This window comes from Penaeus vannamei, chromosome 27, assembly GCF_042767895.1.
Source record: "Penaeus vannamei isolate JL-2024 chromosome 27, ASM4276789v1, whole genome shotgun sequence".
NCBI lineage: Eukaryota > Metazoa > Arthropoda > Malacostraca > Decapoda > Penaeidae > Penaeus > Penaeus vannamei.
This window is the reverse complement of record NC_091575.1, coordinates 28,447,364-28,460,956: the sequence shown is the minus strand read 5'-3', so window position 1 is coordinate 28,460,956 and position 13,593 is coordinate 28,447,364. Positions and strand designations below refer to the sequence as shown.

Here is a 13,593-nt window from a genome sequence, read left to right as displayed (position 1 = left end):
GTTTTCAGATGTTATTTTCCTATTATTGTGTATATAAGAAAAAAAGAAAAGAGAGAGAGAGAGAGAGAGAGAGAGAGAGAGAGAGAGAGAGAGAGAGAGAGAGAGAGAGAGAGAGAGAGAGAGAGAGAGAGAGAGAGAGAGAGAGTGAGAGAGAGAGAGAGAGAGAGAGAGAGAGAGAGAGAGAGAGAGAGAGAGAGAGAGTGTGTGTGTGTGTGTGTGTGTGTGTGTGTGTGTGTGTGTGTGTGTGTGTGTGTGTAGAACAGAAAACACAATTTACTAAAACCAAAAGAAGGTAGAACAGATGAGGGGAATAATCTGTATATATGAAATACCACTGAATATAAAAACAATGTAGCACTGAAGGGTTAACTTCCGTTGAAATAATTACTGAGAATGGTCATCTATTGTTTTGAGAATTTAAATATATCATTATTAACAGAAGCCAATATTAACTGCATAGTGACTACTGGCAGGCATTTATATCAATATATATAATGGCAACTAGAAAGGTAAGAATTTTATAATGTAAATGGGTACCTTCTAATCTTACTCCTTGATTTTGAAACAAGATGATGGACAGTATAGTTTATTTTATATCTATAATTCATTTAATACTCATCCCATCCCACTGATTCTTTGATTGTGGCTGCATTTGCCAGTTTAGATCTCCTGTATGCATTTGCTTCCCCCTTCACCCTCAAATTCTTTTTGGAAACCTGCTTCTTCTCCCGTCTTGTAAGATCCTTTTGCAGTCGCCGTTTAATCTCCTCTGGCTCTATGGTGCTTGCTGTTGTTGAAAAGCTGCGGACACTGTGTATGTCACTCATTGAGTCGTCTATCATGTCTTCAAGTGGTGGGGCTTCTTCTCCATTTTCTTCACAGTGCTGACGCAACTCTCTGGCTTTGGCCAACTGCTTTATGAAGAGCAGCCTTGCATCTCGGTCTGCATCCTTCCCCTTCTTTCTTCTGGAGTGTCTCTCGCTTACTTCTGATGGAGTCTCTTCAACTTCTTCCTCTTTTTGTGTGTCCTTATTTAGCTCTTCACTTTCATCATTTTCTAAATTTCTCTCTATATTTAGCTCCTTACACAATGTCTCCATCTCATCCTGCAACCTAACAAGTTCCTCTTTCTTAAGGCCTGTAGTCTCAGTCTGGTCCTGCTCTTTGGTGGTTTCGTCTTCTTCAGGGCATGGGATCTCTCCTTCATTGCCACTTTCATCTTCATCATTTTTGGCATCTTCTTCTTCTTCATCCTCATCACTGCTGTAGTTGTCTTCGTCTTTTGTGTCAAAATCTTCCCCAACTTTGAAATGTTCATTGAACTCTTGAATTTCTTTTGAAAATCCACTGACAGACACCTCTTTATCTAGATTACCTTCCCTCCTGTTGGTCATAAAAAAAGAACTTATTAACAAAACTCTGATAACATGGAAACAGAATGGATTAGAGCATAATAGGATAAACATTTTTATATTTGCTACACTGGTAAGGAATATGCTTCTCCAAATCTTAAAATAGTTAGAGACACTGAACTGGGCACCATACAATAATAGTCTTATTGCTAATTCTAGATACTGATCTTTGACCATGGATTCCAAACTCAAAATATTTTTCATTGATCAATGCATACATGTTGGTACTGGTACTAGCAGCTACACAGATATTCTGTCTACTTACACAACATCTCCATCAAAGTCAGGATACAGCTCGCTCTCGTAGCCAAATCTTCTCTTGAAAAATTCACGCACACAGTTCACATCACGGTCAAAATACCTGCACAATAAAAGAAATGAGAATGAGAAAATTTGAACTGAGTAATGGCACTCAAAGGAAAACACAAGAAAATAATCAGTGCCATTATTGATGTCAGAAACACTTAAATTTTGTGCCTAACAAGATACATTTTCCTACTACTTCATGTCTGCATAATGTGCCATCAATAAAAAAAGAAAGAAAAAAAAAAAAAAAGAATAAACTTACATCTATCACTTCGAAACTTAAATGGAAACTATTTTTTGATAATTTACTTAAATTTTTTTACATCTTGAAATGATTCATGATTATTTATACCAATTATAAAAAAATTGTATGTCTAATTCTCATGTGGATTAATGAGAGAATCCACAGGTTGTAATATAATACTTCATAAATTTTGCCTTTGGTTTTTACTTTTTTGCTTACTTTGTATTATACATATATCTGGTGTAATTCTCTTCTTTTCTGTGAAAATTAATATAAAGTGATATATTATGATACTCTTTCTTATAATGCCTTCATCTACAATTTCTGGTGTGTCATCCTTTATCATTATTTCCTCTCTGGGGATATGTCCCAAGTAGTATAAAAAAATATGTAATAATTGTGGGATATCTATGCTAAAGTTCCTCCAGTACCAGTACCACATAACATTTTATGATACTGGTACATTCTAAATCATAGTTATGAAACATCATGATACAATATGTTTCCATAACTTTTTAGTCATTGCAAAGACTATTAAAAACACATGCTACATATAACAATACAGCAAAAGATGTATGACATGAAACGAAAGTCATATGTAACCAAATTAATCATTTCATTCCTTTTCTTATTTCTAAATCAAAGGCCATGTAGTATTCTCCCATTCATATATCCAAAAACTGAAGGGGGCACTTACATCTTGGCATTTTCATGGTCAGTTGACACCATTTGGGGGAAATCAATAATCACAGGCTTGTCATCATCGTTCACCATGATGTTGAACTCGTTGAAATCGCTGTGAATGACACCATGGCTGGCCAGCTTCACGATTAGGTCCATTAGATCGCTATAGAGCTGTGGGACGTCTGCCACATCATGCACGTTGCACCTGGAGAAAAAGTGTAGTTTTTGTGATTTGAGATTTGAACTGATATGAATTATGCTGAATGGAAGACTTGTATGTCATGCTTTAAAGAAAAAAACTGATCTAAACATTTTGGGGGATTAAGATTATTGCTAGTCAGACACCATGCACATATGTCTAATGGGCCGCAGAAAGACCTACTTACAGTGGATAACCATTCACAAGCTCCATAATCACACAGTGTCTATTGCAATCCACTGGCTTTGGTACTGGGAACCCTCGGTCATAGAGGGCCTTCATGTAAGCAAACTCTTTGGTGGCTGACAGCCTAGACAGGTAGATCCAAGAGGCCTTATTCCTGTGATGATGATAATCACGCTTTTCCTTCAGCTTGCGGAAAGAAGTTCTCCCGAGCCTGGAAAAAAGTGAGATTTACCAAAGTTGAAATGGTGAAAGGTCATGTCCTGAGTGTGTGGGTATTAAGAATATGTTTCATATTGCTACTTGACTTATTTTGGGGAAGAAATATCATTAGCCTACCACTGCTTTATGTGCATAATGTTTATCAACATCTAACAGCATGCCACTACCCTCATAACCTATCCACCAAGTCTTTGGCAAATTTTTTTTTACTTTTACATCAATATCTGCAATGACGGACAGCATTTCTTCCCACAAGATATTAAGATGGTAGGTGAGTAAGGTAAGAATGAAAACAAATATCATTATCATTTTAGACTCAAATCTAACAACTGGTAAACTATATTATAGTGAATCTCTTGAAACACACAATTAAAATGAATCCTGCTATTCTATCCATTTCCAATCTGACCTTCTGCCATGTCCTCCCTCTTCCTTGTGCCCCTCCCTTCTTACCTATGTAGCTTCATGCACAATGGATTTCCAACCGGGTCACTCGTGACATAAATATCCGATTCTTTCCCAACACCAATCTGGCTGCCTACAGAGCCTAAGACTTCTCGGGAAGAAAGCACTTTCAGGGCCAAGTAGTCATAACCCATGTTTGTCAATCTGTAGCCATCATCTGAAAATAGAACAATTTTGTATCATCTAACATAAATCATAAAGATTCTGATGACTTTAAGAAAATTAATCTTATTGAGTAATGACCTATTTGTTTTACAAATCTTATGGAGGAGATGAAAATGTAATTAATCTTAACTTTTGCATATATATTCACCTGTGTTTGTAATGATCCTTAAAAGATATAATGCTCTTCATCCTATTACAACTAGGGAATAATAATAATAAACTTCTCATACAACAAATACAGCCAGATTAGTTACATCTCACTTACAGTGTTTTCCTCGCTCATATGCACAAAGGCGATGCTTGCAGAGTTCCCTGAGCATCCTGTGCACACCACCACCTCGCAGGTTGGCAATCTGAGTGACCAGAGTGATGGGCACAAGTTCATGGTTCTTCATGCCCATTTCAATCTGGAAAGTGAATAAAAAAAAAAGAACAACTGAATATTGCATATTTAAAACACACCAAAAGTAATTTCTTATAATTTCTGAATGTTCATATACAGCCATCACTGAACAATCACGATAACAATAAATTACTCAGAAATGTTGCATCTGAGACCTCATAGATGAAATAGGCTCCTGTGCATACTTTGGGTTTCAATCTGGTATGGTTTTAATGGATGACAACTGTGCTTCTAAGGTAAATAGTGTATGGAGTGGTTACTTGAGGATATAAATACTGTCTCTTAAAAGCCCAATTGTCATATCCGAAAGTTTTATCTTCAACCTTTCAAATGGGTGGAGTCAAGACTTTCTTCAGACCACAAACACCATAATCACAACACTAAAACGGTTATTCATCTGCGACAGTCAAGCGAAGAATGTGAGAATGAGTGATAGATGAGTGAATATCTAAACATACGGCTAAAAGGTACACATACATGTAGAGAATTTCCTTTTAACAAATGGGAGTTTTACTTACTGCTGTCAATATTCGGAAGTCATCCCTCATGAGGTACCTCAGCATCGCCACCTTCAGCTTCCCCATCTTGACTAAAAAATCAAGTATCCAACCAATTCACAACAACGGAACACCACAATCACTCAATTTACACCGGCAAATAGATACACATACGAAGGACACGAACAAGTTCTCCACGTGCCTGGCCTACCAATGTAAACAAACACTGCTGCCATCTGGAGGCGAAAATATTAACTCCATTAAGAAAACTCTCCATTAACTATATTTACAAATGTTTTCTTAATCATCCTCATCTCATGAATATTTCTCAGTGATTATTAAGTTGATTATGGTGTGGCATAAGACCTTATTTACATAATATTGGTTGTGTAATGTGTCATGCGCATTGCGAGCCTCCTTTCCTTACGTAAAGTGTAAACAGAAAGCCATGGCCGGCGCCCTTGTACGAAGGAATTTTCGCCTATTTTATCCCACTGCAATCAAATACAGGCCTAAAACCACCTATGTAGTCTTGTAAGGGAGAGTTCTGTAGTTGAAGTATTGTTCGATTTGCGTCATTATCATTATCAATGTGTAGAAAAGGAAGATTTATGAAGTATAGATAAGGTGTTTTTTAGAATTTATTATATCACTTACAGGTAATAGTTATGTTTATACGAGTTTTTACTGGGCAGTGTGTTACGGTGTGCCTTATAGTCTGATTGAGAACTGAAATAACCAAAGTTTTCTTCACAGGTATTACTATATTCTCTATATCGATTCGCTAAAACTACCGTCTTACCTTGAAAAAAACTTTTAGTAATTAACAAATACCTGGGAGTGAATTATAGCATTATGTTTACTAGGGTTGTGGTGTGTTTGTATAGAAAATATTCACAGTGCTCTGCTTACTGCTTTGCAACCAAACTGATATTGATGGACTTGTCTACTACACATATATGTAGGATTTATACCATGCAAACCCCCCCATACCACACAAACTTATTTCCCAGTGGTAGGGGAGGGCATGAACTTTATCAGGGATATTGCAGGATTAGATAGAGAGACATACAAGATTTGGGTGTCAAAATCTTCTAATGCACAGGGCTGCACCCCCTATTACCCACTGCAGGGATGGCTGTTTCCTCCAGTCCCCATCTTGTAAGTCAAAGAATCTGCTATTTATATATAGCATGGTGGATCATATGATCAATCACAGGGAGTTAAATCTTGGATAAAGTTTTATATTGCAGGAGGATTGTGTTCAGGGTGGGGTCTGGGTGTGGTAGCTCCCTCAAGGGGAAGGGTCATGAAGGGGCTGCATCCCTCAGCATAAAATCATATGGGTTGTACAGCTTATTTTTCTCAGTATTTAATCCAGCATGATAGTTAAGAGCCTCTTTACTTCCATGAATATGATGAGAATTCTTTGTTTTTCAGGATAGGGGTTGGGGGTGACAGCCCCTGCCAGGAGCGTTGCAGGGAGTTGTGCTCCCAGTATTAGATATCATATTGACCCTCATCATATGTATATTCAATATAGCTCATTAATTATGATTTATCCTACAGTTTCCTTGGTAACCTTCATTCTCACCCCTAAAATAGAAACCAATTTTTAGGGGAGTGGGGGAGTTACTGTGGCATAATTCCTACAAATATGAGCAGATGAGGGTGAGACTAATCCACTAGTGCCAGTGTGGTTATGATTGGGTGTGTGTAGGTATTCTGAACAATGTGTTCTTACAAAGGGAATAATTTTGAATTGTTTATGCACTGTTTATTTCATATGATTTAGAAAAATCTCTCAACAAATTTAAATTGTGTAGATATAAACATGCATCATTCTTTGAATATTCAATTTTTTCATATTAAATAACTGAATTCATTGTTAACAGGCTTCCAGAAACCCCTGTAGACACAGCCGAGGACAATGCCCTCCTTCGTACAGAGGACCTGCCACAGTTCGAACAACTCACTCCAGAGAAATGCTGGACAGGCATTGGCAAGCTGGCACTGGAGTATGAATCTGGAGTTTGGGCAGTGGAAGAGAAAGCCAAAAGTAGGTAACATGTATGATATTTACAGATTTTGAATATAAGTGATTGCAGGAAGTAATTACTAGTTATGATTATGACTTTGCTTCTTTCTGCCAGAAATGAAAGAACCTAAAACATTTAAGAACATAGTAGAAGAGTTGGACAAACTGGAGTCTCCTCTGAATACGGCATGGAGCACTGTGAAGACCTTGTACACCGTCAAGAATAATGAGATGAACACCAATACGTACTTGAAAATTCACGAACGAGCACGTAAGGCTAGAGTGCATAAATTCCAGAGCCTTCCCATCTATGAGGCTTGTAAGGTGAGTTAGATTGTTATTGTTGTTATGTTTTTGTTCAGGTATTGTTATATATGTGTATATAACTATAGATAAGTAAATGAGTATAGATAGGCACGCACGCATACACGCATTCACACACACTCACACTCATACTCACACTTACCTACAAACGCACACGCATATGCTCACTCGCATTCGCTCTCGCTCTCACTCTCACTCTCACTCTCACTCTCACTCTCACTCTCACTCTCACTCTCACTCTCACTCTCACTCACTCACTTATGCACATGCACTCACACACATGCAGTTATACATATACATATATATATACACAGTGTATAAATTGCTTACAATAGAGATTTATACATTTTCATTGAGAAATAATTCAAAAGTCATATTCAAAGAAATCGAATATAGAAAAGGTTAAATAAATGTTGATTTTCTGTGTTATTTTTAAAAGGCATTATTCAACCCCATGGATATCAGGTATGGTTATGAATTTTTTTTTTTCCCTTGTTCGCAGGACATTTATGTAAATGACTCAAATCTAGACGAGGCACAGAGACGCGTTGTGCGTAAATTTCTTCTTGAGGCGCGATTGAATGGGATTGAATTACCAGCTGAGAAAACCCCCTTGTTTGCAGAGACGCTCAAGAAACTAGAAGATCAAAAAAATGAATTTAGGAAAAAAGTTGCTGTGAGTGTGACCTGAACTCTTCATTTGTGTTTTTATTACAGATAGAATATGATCCCCATATGAAAATGAAAAAATTAATTCTTGTTGCAGAAATAATTATGACAGTTGGATTTATACTTTTTTTTTTTTTTTTTTTTTTTTTTTTTTTTTTTCATTATCAACATCTTTTTTGTTATATTTTCATAACTTCCTTTTAATTATCTCCATCAAGTCCCCATTATTATCATCACTTCCCTCCACCATGTTTGATAGTATTCTTCAAATCTTTTCCTTCCCTTGCAGGAGTCAACAAATAGGTTCTCATATAGGATCACTGATTCAAGTCTCGTCAGAGAATTCCCAGTTGATCTCCTGAAGAACATGGCAGTTACCAGGTGAGTCAGGTGAATGCTTAATTTCAATAGTGCCGGAAAGAGAGCCATAGCTTTTCCATATGCAAGCCATATTATTGAGGTTCTTTATAACCAAGTCTTTAAAATGATGTTTTCATTAACAGGTCACGATATCACCAGGGGCCATGGGATATTGTTCTTCATCCTCATGTTTATGACAGCTTTTTGGAGCATTGCCCGCTAACTGATCTACGGCGCAACACATACAGGGCATTCAACATGAGGGCATCAAATCATATAAGTAAAGATGTAAACAACAGCCTTCATCTGGAAGAAATTCGATCATTAAGGTATTCAGAAGCTAATGAGCTTGCACATTCAAATAGCTGCTGTTAAATATTCGTTTGTATCACTGGATGTATAACTTCAGAAGGCATAGCTGATGCTGAATACTGTACACTCATACAGTGATTTGTTCATAGTGGAAAACAGCTGTCATTCCTTTTCTAATACTCCCTTCCACTTCTAGGAGTGAACAAGCTAAGATTTTAGGGTATGAAAACTTTGCTCAGATGTCCATGGAGACCAAGATGGCAGGAAGTGTAGAGAATGTGATGTCAATGATTACCAGCTTGTTAGCTAAAGGTGAGAACTGTTGTGGTTTATTTTATTAGACTTCTTCACTCTTTTTAGGTGTATTTGTGTAAAGTATAATGATAACAGGGTTCCTGCACATCTTAAAAAATCTGTGACAAGTAGGCCTAAACACTAAGGAGGAATGTGGTTTCAGTGAAAAGTGGCTCCAGGTCTTAAAAAGCAGTTGGTATGAGTCTTAAAAATTTACATTTCATCAGCTGATACCTGCAAAATCCTGGATAAATACTAGTTAGTAGAAAATGACATTATAGTTGCATGAATGGATTGGAAAGGAATCAAAACTTTTTCTGTCTGGTTGAGTCCACATACCAATACTCTATTGCAAAATCCTCAAGTGATAGCATCTTTCAGGGAAAGGCAAAATTTTGCTAAGATGAACCTGTACGATAACTGATGGCATTCTCAACAAGTAGAACAGAGTAAGCCTGAGGATTAAAGGTGATCTTTTTTCACAGCACGGAAGGCTCAGGACAAGGAAATAGCCAGTCTGCAAGAGTTTGCAGAGGAGAGAGGCTTTGAAGGAAAACTGGAGGCATGGGATGTGCCATACTGGAGAAGGAAGCACAAGCGTCATGTATTCAAGTACGTACTTTCTCTGTGATGAGACTGCTGAAAAATAAAATGAAATATGCCAAAGTTTATTGTGCCTTATAAAAATTTAGGTGAGGAAAAAAAGATTATTATTACTTGTTTTACCTATTGAATTAGTTTATTTACTGATTAATTTATTTTGTCGTACTAGCTTTGATGAGGCTCAGCTCCAAGAATATTTTCCATTTGAGCACGTGCTGGTGAAGCTTCTGGAAATCAGTTCAGAGCTCTTCGGCATATCCTTTGAGGAAGTCCCAAGTGGCGAGGTTTCCACTTGGCACCCAGATGTACGGTTTTTCCAAGTGACAGATGCTAATGGCGAATACCTTTCGTCATTTTACCTGGACCCTTATAGCAGGTAGGTTTTTTGAGTAGATGAGATATTTTTTCTTACTTTTTCTCCTTTTCTTTGATTTTTCTCTCTCTTTTTTTTTTTTTTTTCTTATCTGGTACTTTAATGTGTGTTCTTAGATTGTAGAATAAACTCATTTTTATTCTTGTATCAGAAATAGTATTTCAACCCACATAATGATATTTGCTCTGGGTTACATTATAGTTAGATATTCTTTATATTGGTGAAGACAATCATGATTCTTCATCTTAGTCCTGTTATGGTTGTCATTATTATGATCTTAATCTTGTATTGATATTATTATTTTGACTATTTTTCTTGTTGCAGTTATAATTTTATCTTCTTATTATAGACCTGGTGAGAAGCTTTACACTCGAATTGGTTCTGCATGGATGCTTGGTTGTCGCAGTCGATCTGAGGTTGCAGGGACATCACCCATTGCAAACTTGGTGTTCAACTTCAGGCCTCCTGCCTCGGAGGACCAACCTGTCTTACTTACTTTTGATGATGTTAATTTACTGTTCCAAAAGGTAATCTTTTTTTTTTTGGAATTGATTATGAAAGTAAAGATTTTTAAATTCATGGCTTTGTTTTTTACTGTAATTTTGCCATATTGCTTATAGACATTAGCATGTTAATGATTGTTTTAAGAAGTTTTTATTCCTTTTTGGTATGAAGTGAAGTCATGGATATTTTTATTTTATGCTTTCAGTTTGGACATGCTCTTCAGCACCTGCTTACAAGAGTTCCCTACAGCGAGGCATCAGGATTAACTAACATTGAATGGGATGCTGTTGAAGTGTGCTCAAATTTCATGCAAAATTGGTAAATATTATAGTTGCTTTATTAATTGTGAGGGAGTGAAGAAATTATAATTTTTTTTTTTTTTTGTTATCATCATCAATATCATCATAATCATGATTATCTTTGTTCATTGGCATCTTCAATCATCATTGTTTATTTAGTATGAAAGTAGGTTAACCCACCCGCGCCGGGGTACATTTTGTAGCCAAAATTTAAAAAATCCGGGCAGCTACAAAATCGGCGGGCGGAGCTTCCCCGGAGTCTGTCCGCCCGCCCGGCCGCCCGCCGCTTCTGCCGCGGAGCACGGCTCCGAGACAGCATCGCACTGGCGGGCAGCCCGACACTGTTTATTTTTTCCCTGAGTCTCATATATGTGACACCCGGGACGAATGGGTTAATATGGTCCCTCAAAATAATGTTTATCTGTCCACTTCCCAGGCTGTACCAACCAGAAGTTTTGGAACGCGTGAGCTGCCACTATGACTCCGGCTTGCCATTAAGTGGGTCAAGCATAAAGGAGATCATAGCCAGTCGCAACCACATGGCAGGCTTTGACATTTGTTCAGAACTCTACATTGCCCATCTTGATATTCAACTCCATTCATGGTAAGAATGACTTTTGCATATTTATATAATATTTGATTTTTCAAAATCACAATATCTCAGGTCCTCTCAGGATATTTAAGGAATGATTTGAATTGCTTTGATTACTTATAGGATTCATGTGACTTATTCGTATTAGCATCCATATTATTATTTTTGTGGATGCCAGTAATAGTACATATTTTAACTTTATTATTTACATTATCATCTCCAAAAGTGACCAAACTGAGTGTCCAAACAAATTTCCCACCACACAGCAAAGACTTCTGGCTAGATGTATCGCGCGAGTTGTGGGACACGTACCGCCCCTTCGTATTAGACAAGTATGATGCTCATCCCTGTTCAAACACTACCATCATGGCTGACGTCTGGGCTGCTGCCTATTACTCACACATTTGGTCACGTATGGTAGCGGCAGATGCTTTCCAGGCATTCAAAGAGTCCGGTGAAGAGCATGAGGTCATTGGAAAGAGGTACTTGAACTTTCCCAAATGTGTTCTTAATACTACTGCAACTTTTATTATTTTTATACAATAAATCAGACATCTTTACATAACCCCAAAATAACCTTTTCTCATTAATAAAATAAAATATGTCACTTTCAGGTTTTGTGATACCTTCTTGGCACTAGGAGGAGGATGCCATCCAGGTGAAGTGTTCCGCAGGTTTAGAGGCCGTGACCCATCGCCAGATGCCCTTCAGGTTCTCTCCGGATTGGTTAAACACAAAGGTGCCGTCTCAACTTAACCATAAAGGAAACTGTTGTTAGAGAGACTTGTTTAAAATGAGGTTTGAGGTATGGTTCGTACAGTATCAATATTTGCGTGTTCTTGTGTAAGCTCCAATGTTGACAAAATATTACGTATCAATGAAAATATCCCAGTATATAGATAGGACAGATGTCAAACTTGCAAGAGGTATTAAGTTTCCCAGATTGCATCTCCCAATTTGAATTTAAATTTGTTAACAACATCATGGCGGCAGAAATGATTCAGAATTCTCTAGTTACTGATGTCCTGTCCACATGATAGAACAGTGCCTGGCAGACACTGACTGTTGCCATACTCACAGGGTTGCTGGTGACTGTCAGGGTCATCAGTTGAAACCTGGAAGGAAGCAAGCAAACCAACAAGCAGACAGCCTTATCTGGTTATTTTGCTATGGTTTGCTGAACAGAAAGCATTAAGCAAGTGTCTGTCAGTCAGTGCTCGATTGTGTGGGTGTTCTATTTTTCCAGTTAGATTTCAGTGTTTATTAGAGCTTTGGAATTGTATATATGATGTATACTATGAAATGATCTTATCTTTCTACATGGTTATTGTCTGTATTATTTTGTAAATAAAGTTACAGTTAAGTAAATCTAAATAAATATTGAACAGTGACTTTTTTCATCCCTTCACTCTCTTTGATATTAATGGTAAGACAAAGAAAGCATATTGAAATACAATCATGATGCATTTTGTTTAAAGAAGAAAAGTTAGACACTTCTTTATCTGGATACTGTGTAATTTATGTTACTGTTTTTCCCTTGATTTTTATAAAGATTTTATTCTTTTTTATTGTCATTACTTTCGCATTTCAATAATCAAAATCTCAATAAGAATAACATAGCATAAGGAATGGGGAAGTGAGGAGTGGTCAATGCAGGCCCTACTAATTAAATCCTTGGTAGCTGAGTACGTGTGGAGCTATCTGTTTGCAAAATTGACACACACACAAAAAAACTTTCCTTTATACTATAAAATTGAAAAAAATGAGCCAGAGAAAATTGTATACATATCAGCTATATCCATAGGTACCATCATTACTGCATGCTATATGAATGTGATGATCGAGCTTAGACTTTGGTTTAGAAGTCTTTTAACTCATTCATCAACTATTATAATGCCTGCTTTTCAATTAAATTTTACAAATGTGTTAAGTGTACTATAATTTTGTTTGAATTTGTAATTCATAATATACAGGTAATCATTGACTACTAACTCCAATCAATGCCCAAATCATGGCTCTAGCATTGCATTCATATAATTTGCATTAATATTGGTAACCCTGACTCTATCATCAAGTTCAAGTTCATAGGACTTTAGAAAAACACAGAGCAACCTTAGACTTTACAATAGTGGCAATCATATGCAGTTTCAGACTTGATATCTATTAAATTTCCTTTATACATGTTATATGTTTTCCATTGCTTGGCTCACTCAGTGTTTTTTTTTGTCAGATTATAGTAAATGGATATAGTTAATGAAATAAGTGAAGAAGACAGTGTATGACAACCCTCTTTAATAGAAAATCTATCATTATAATGTAGAATTGAAAAAATTGCCATCGCAGATATCAGTAAGATGTAAGATGTACCGCCCAACACATTTGATATCAAATGAATGTCCTTTATATGTTATCTTTTTTCTGTAGTATGGCATCAAATGATGTGTC

The 13,593-nt window shown here is 36.8% G+C and overlaps 2 protein-coding genes across 2 annotated transcripts; one reads left to right on the top strand and one right to left on the bottom strand.

Moving 5' to 3' along the window:
* Positions 1-573: 573 nt before the first annotated feature.
* Positions 574-5,005, bottom strand: RIOK2 (RIO kinase 2). Its single transcript, XM_027376355.2, has 7 exons — positions 4,802-5,005; positions 4,146-4,287; positions 3,704-3,872; positions 3,033-3,242; positions 2,660-2,851; positions 1,678-1,773; positions 574-1,383 (listed from the first exon to the last, which is right to left on the bottom strand). The coding sequence occupies exons 1-7, from the start codon at positions 4,865-4,867 to the stop codon at positions 609-611; spliced, it is 1,650 nt and encodes a 549-aa protein (XP_027232156.2). The 5' UTR covers positions 4,868-5,005; the 3' UTR covers positions 574-608.
* Positions 5,006-5,168: 163 nt separating this feature from the next.
* On the top strand, positions 5,169-12,533 carry LOC113823674 (oligopeptidase A). Its single transcript, XM_027376352.2, has 14 exons — positions 5,169-5,314; positions 6,676-6,839; positions 6,934-7,142; positions 7,645-7,818; positions 8,101-8,192; positions 8,315-8,500; positions 8,680-8,795; positions 9,263-9,389; positions 9,550-9,756; positions 10,103-10,280; positions 10,463-10,575; positions 10,993-11,160; positions 11,415-11,630; positions 11,763-12,533. The coding sequence occupies exons 1-14, from the start codon at positions 5,229-5,231 to the stop codon at positions 11,902-11,904; spliced, it is 2,178 nt and encodes a 725-aa protein (XP_027232153.1). The 5' UTR covers positions 5,169-5,228; the 3' UTR covers positions 11,905-12,533.
* Positions 12,534-13,593: the final 1,060 nt, after the last annotated feature.

Excerpts from the sequence above, each read along its gene's own strand:
- RIOK2 (XM_027376355.2), bottom strand. The coding sequence starts at position 4,867 with ATGGGGAAGCTGAAGGTGGCGATGCTGAGGTACCTCATGAGGGATGAC. Across the intron at positions 4,288-4,801 it reads ACTTCCGAATATTGACAGCA|ATTGAAATGGGCATGAAGAA; the intron begins GTAAGTAAAACT and ends TTCACTTTCCAG. Across the intron at positions 1,774-2,659 it reads GACCATGAAAATGCCAAGAT|GTATTTTGACCGTGATGTGA; the intron begins GTAAGTGCCCCC and ends TTTATTGTGCAG.
- LOC113823674 (XM_027376352.2), top strand. The coding sequence starts at position 5,229 with ATGGCCGGCGCCCTTGTACGAAGGAATTTTCGCCTATTTTATCCCACT. Across the intron at positions 7,819-8,100 it reads AATTTAGGAAAAAAGTTGCT|GAGTCAACAAATAGGTTCTC; the intron begins GTGAGTGTGACC and ends CTTCCCTTGCAG. Across the intron at positions 8,193-8,314 it reads AAGAACATGGCAGTTACCAG|GTCACGATATCACCAGGGGC; the intron begins GTGAGTCAGGTG and ends TTTCATTAACAG.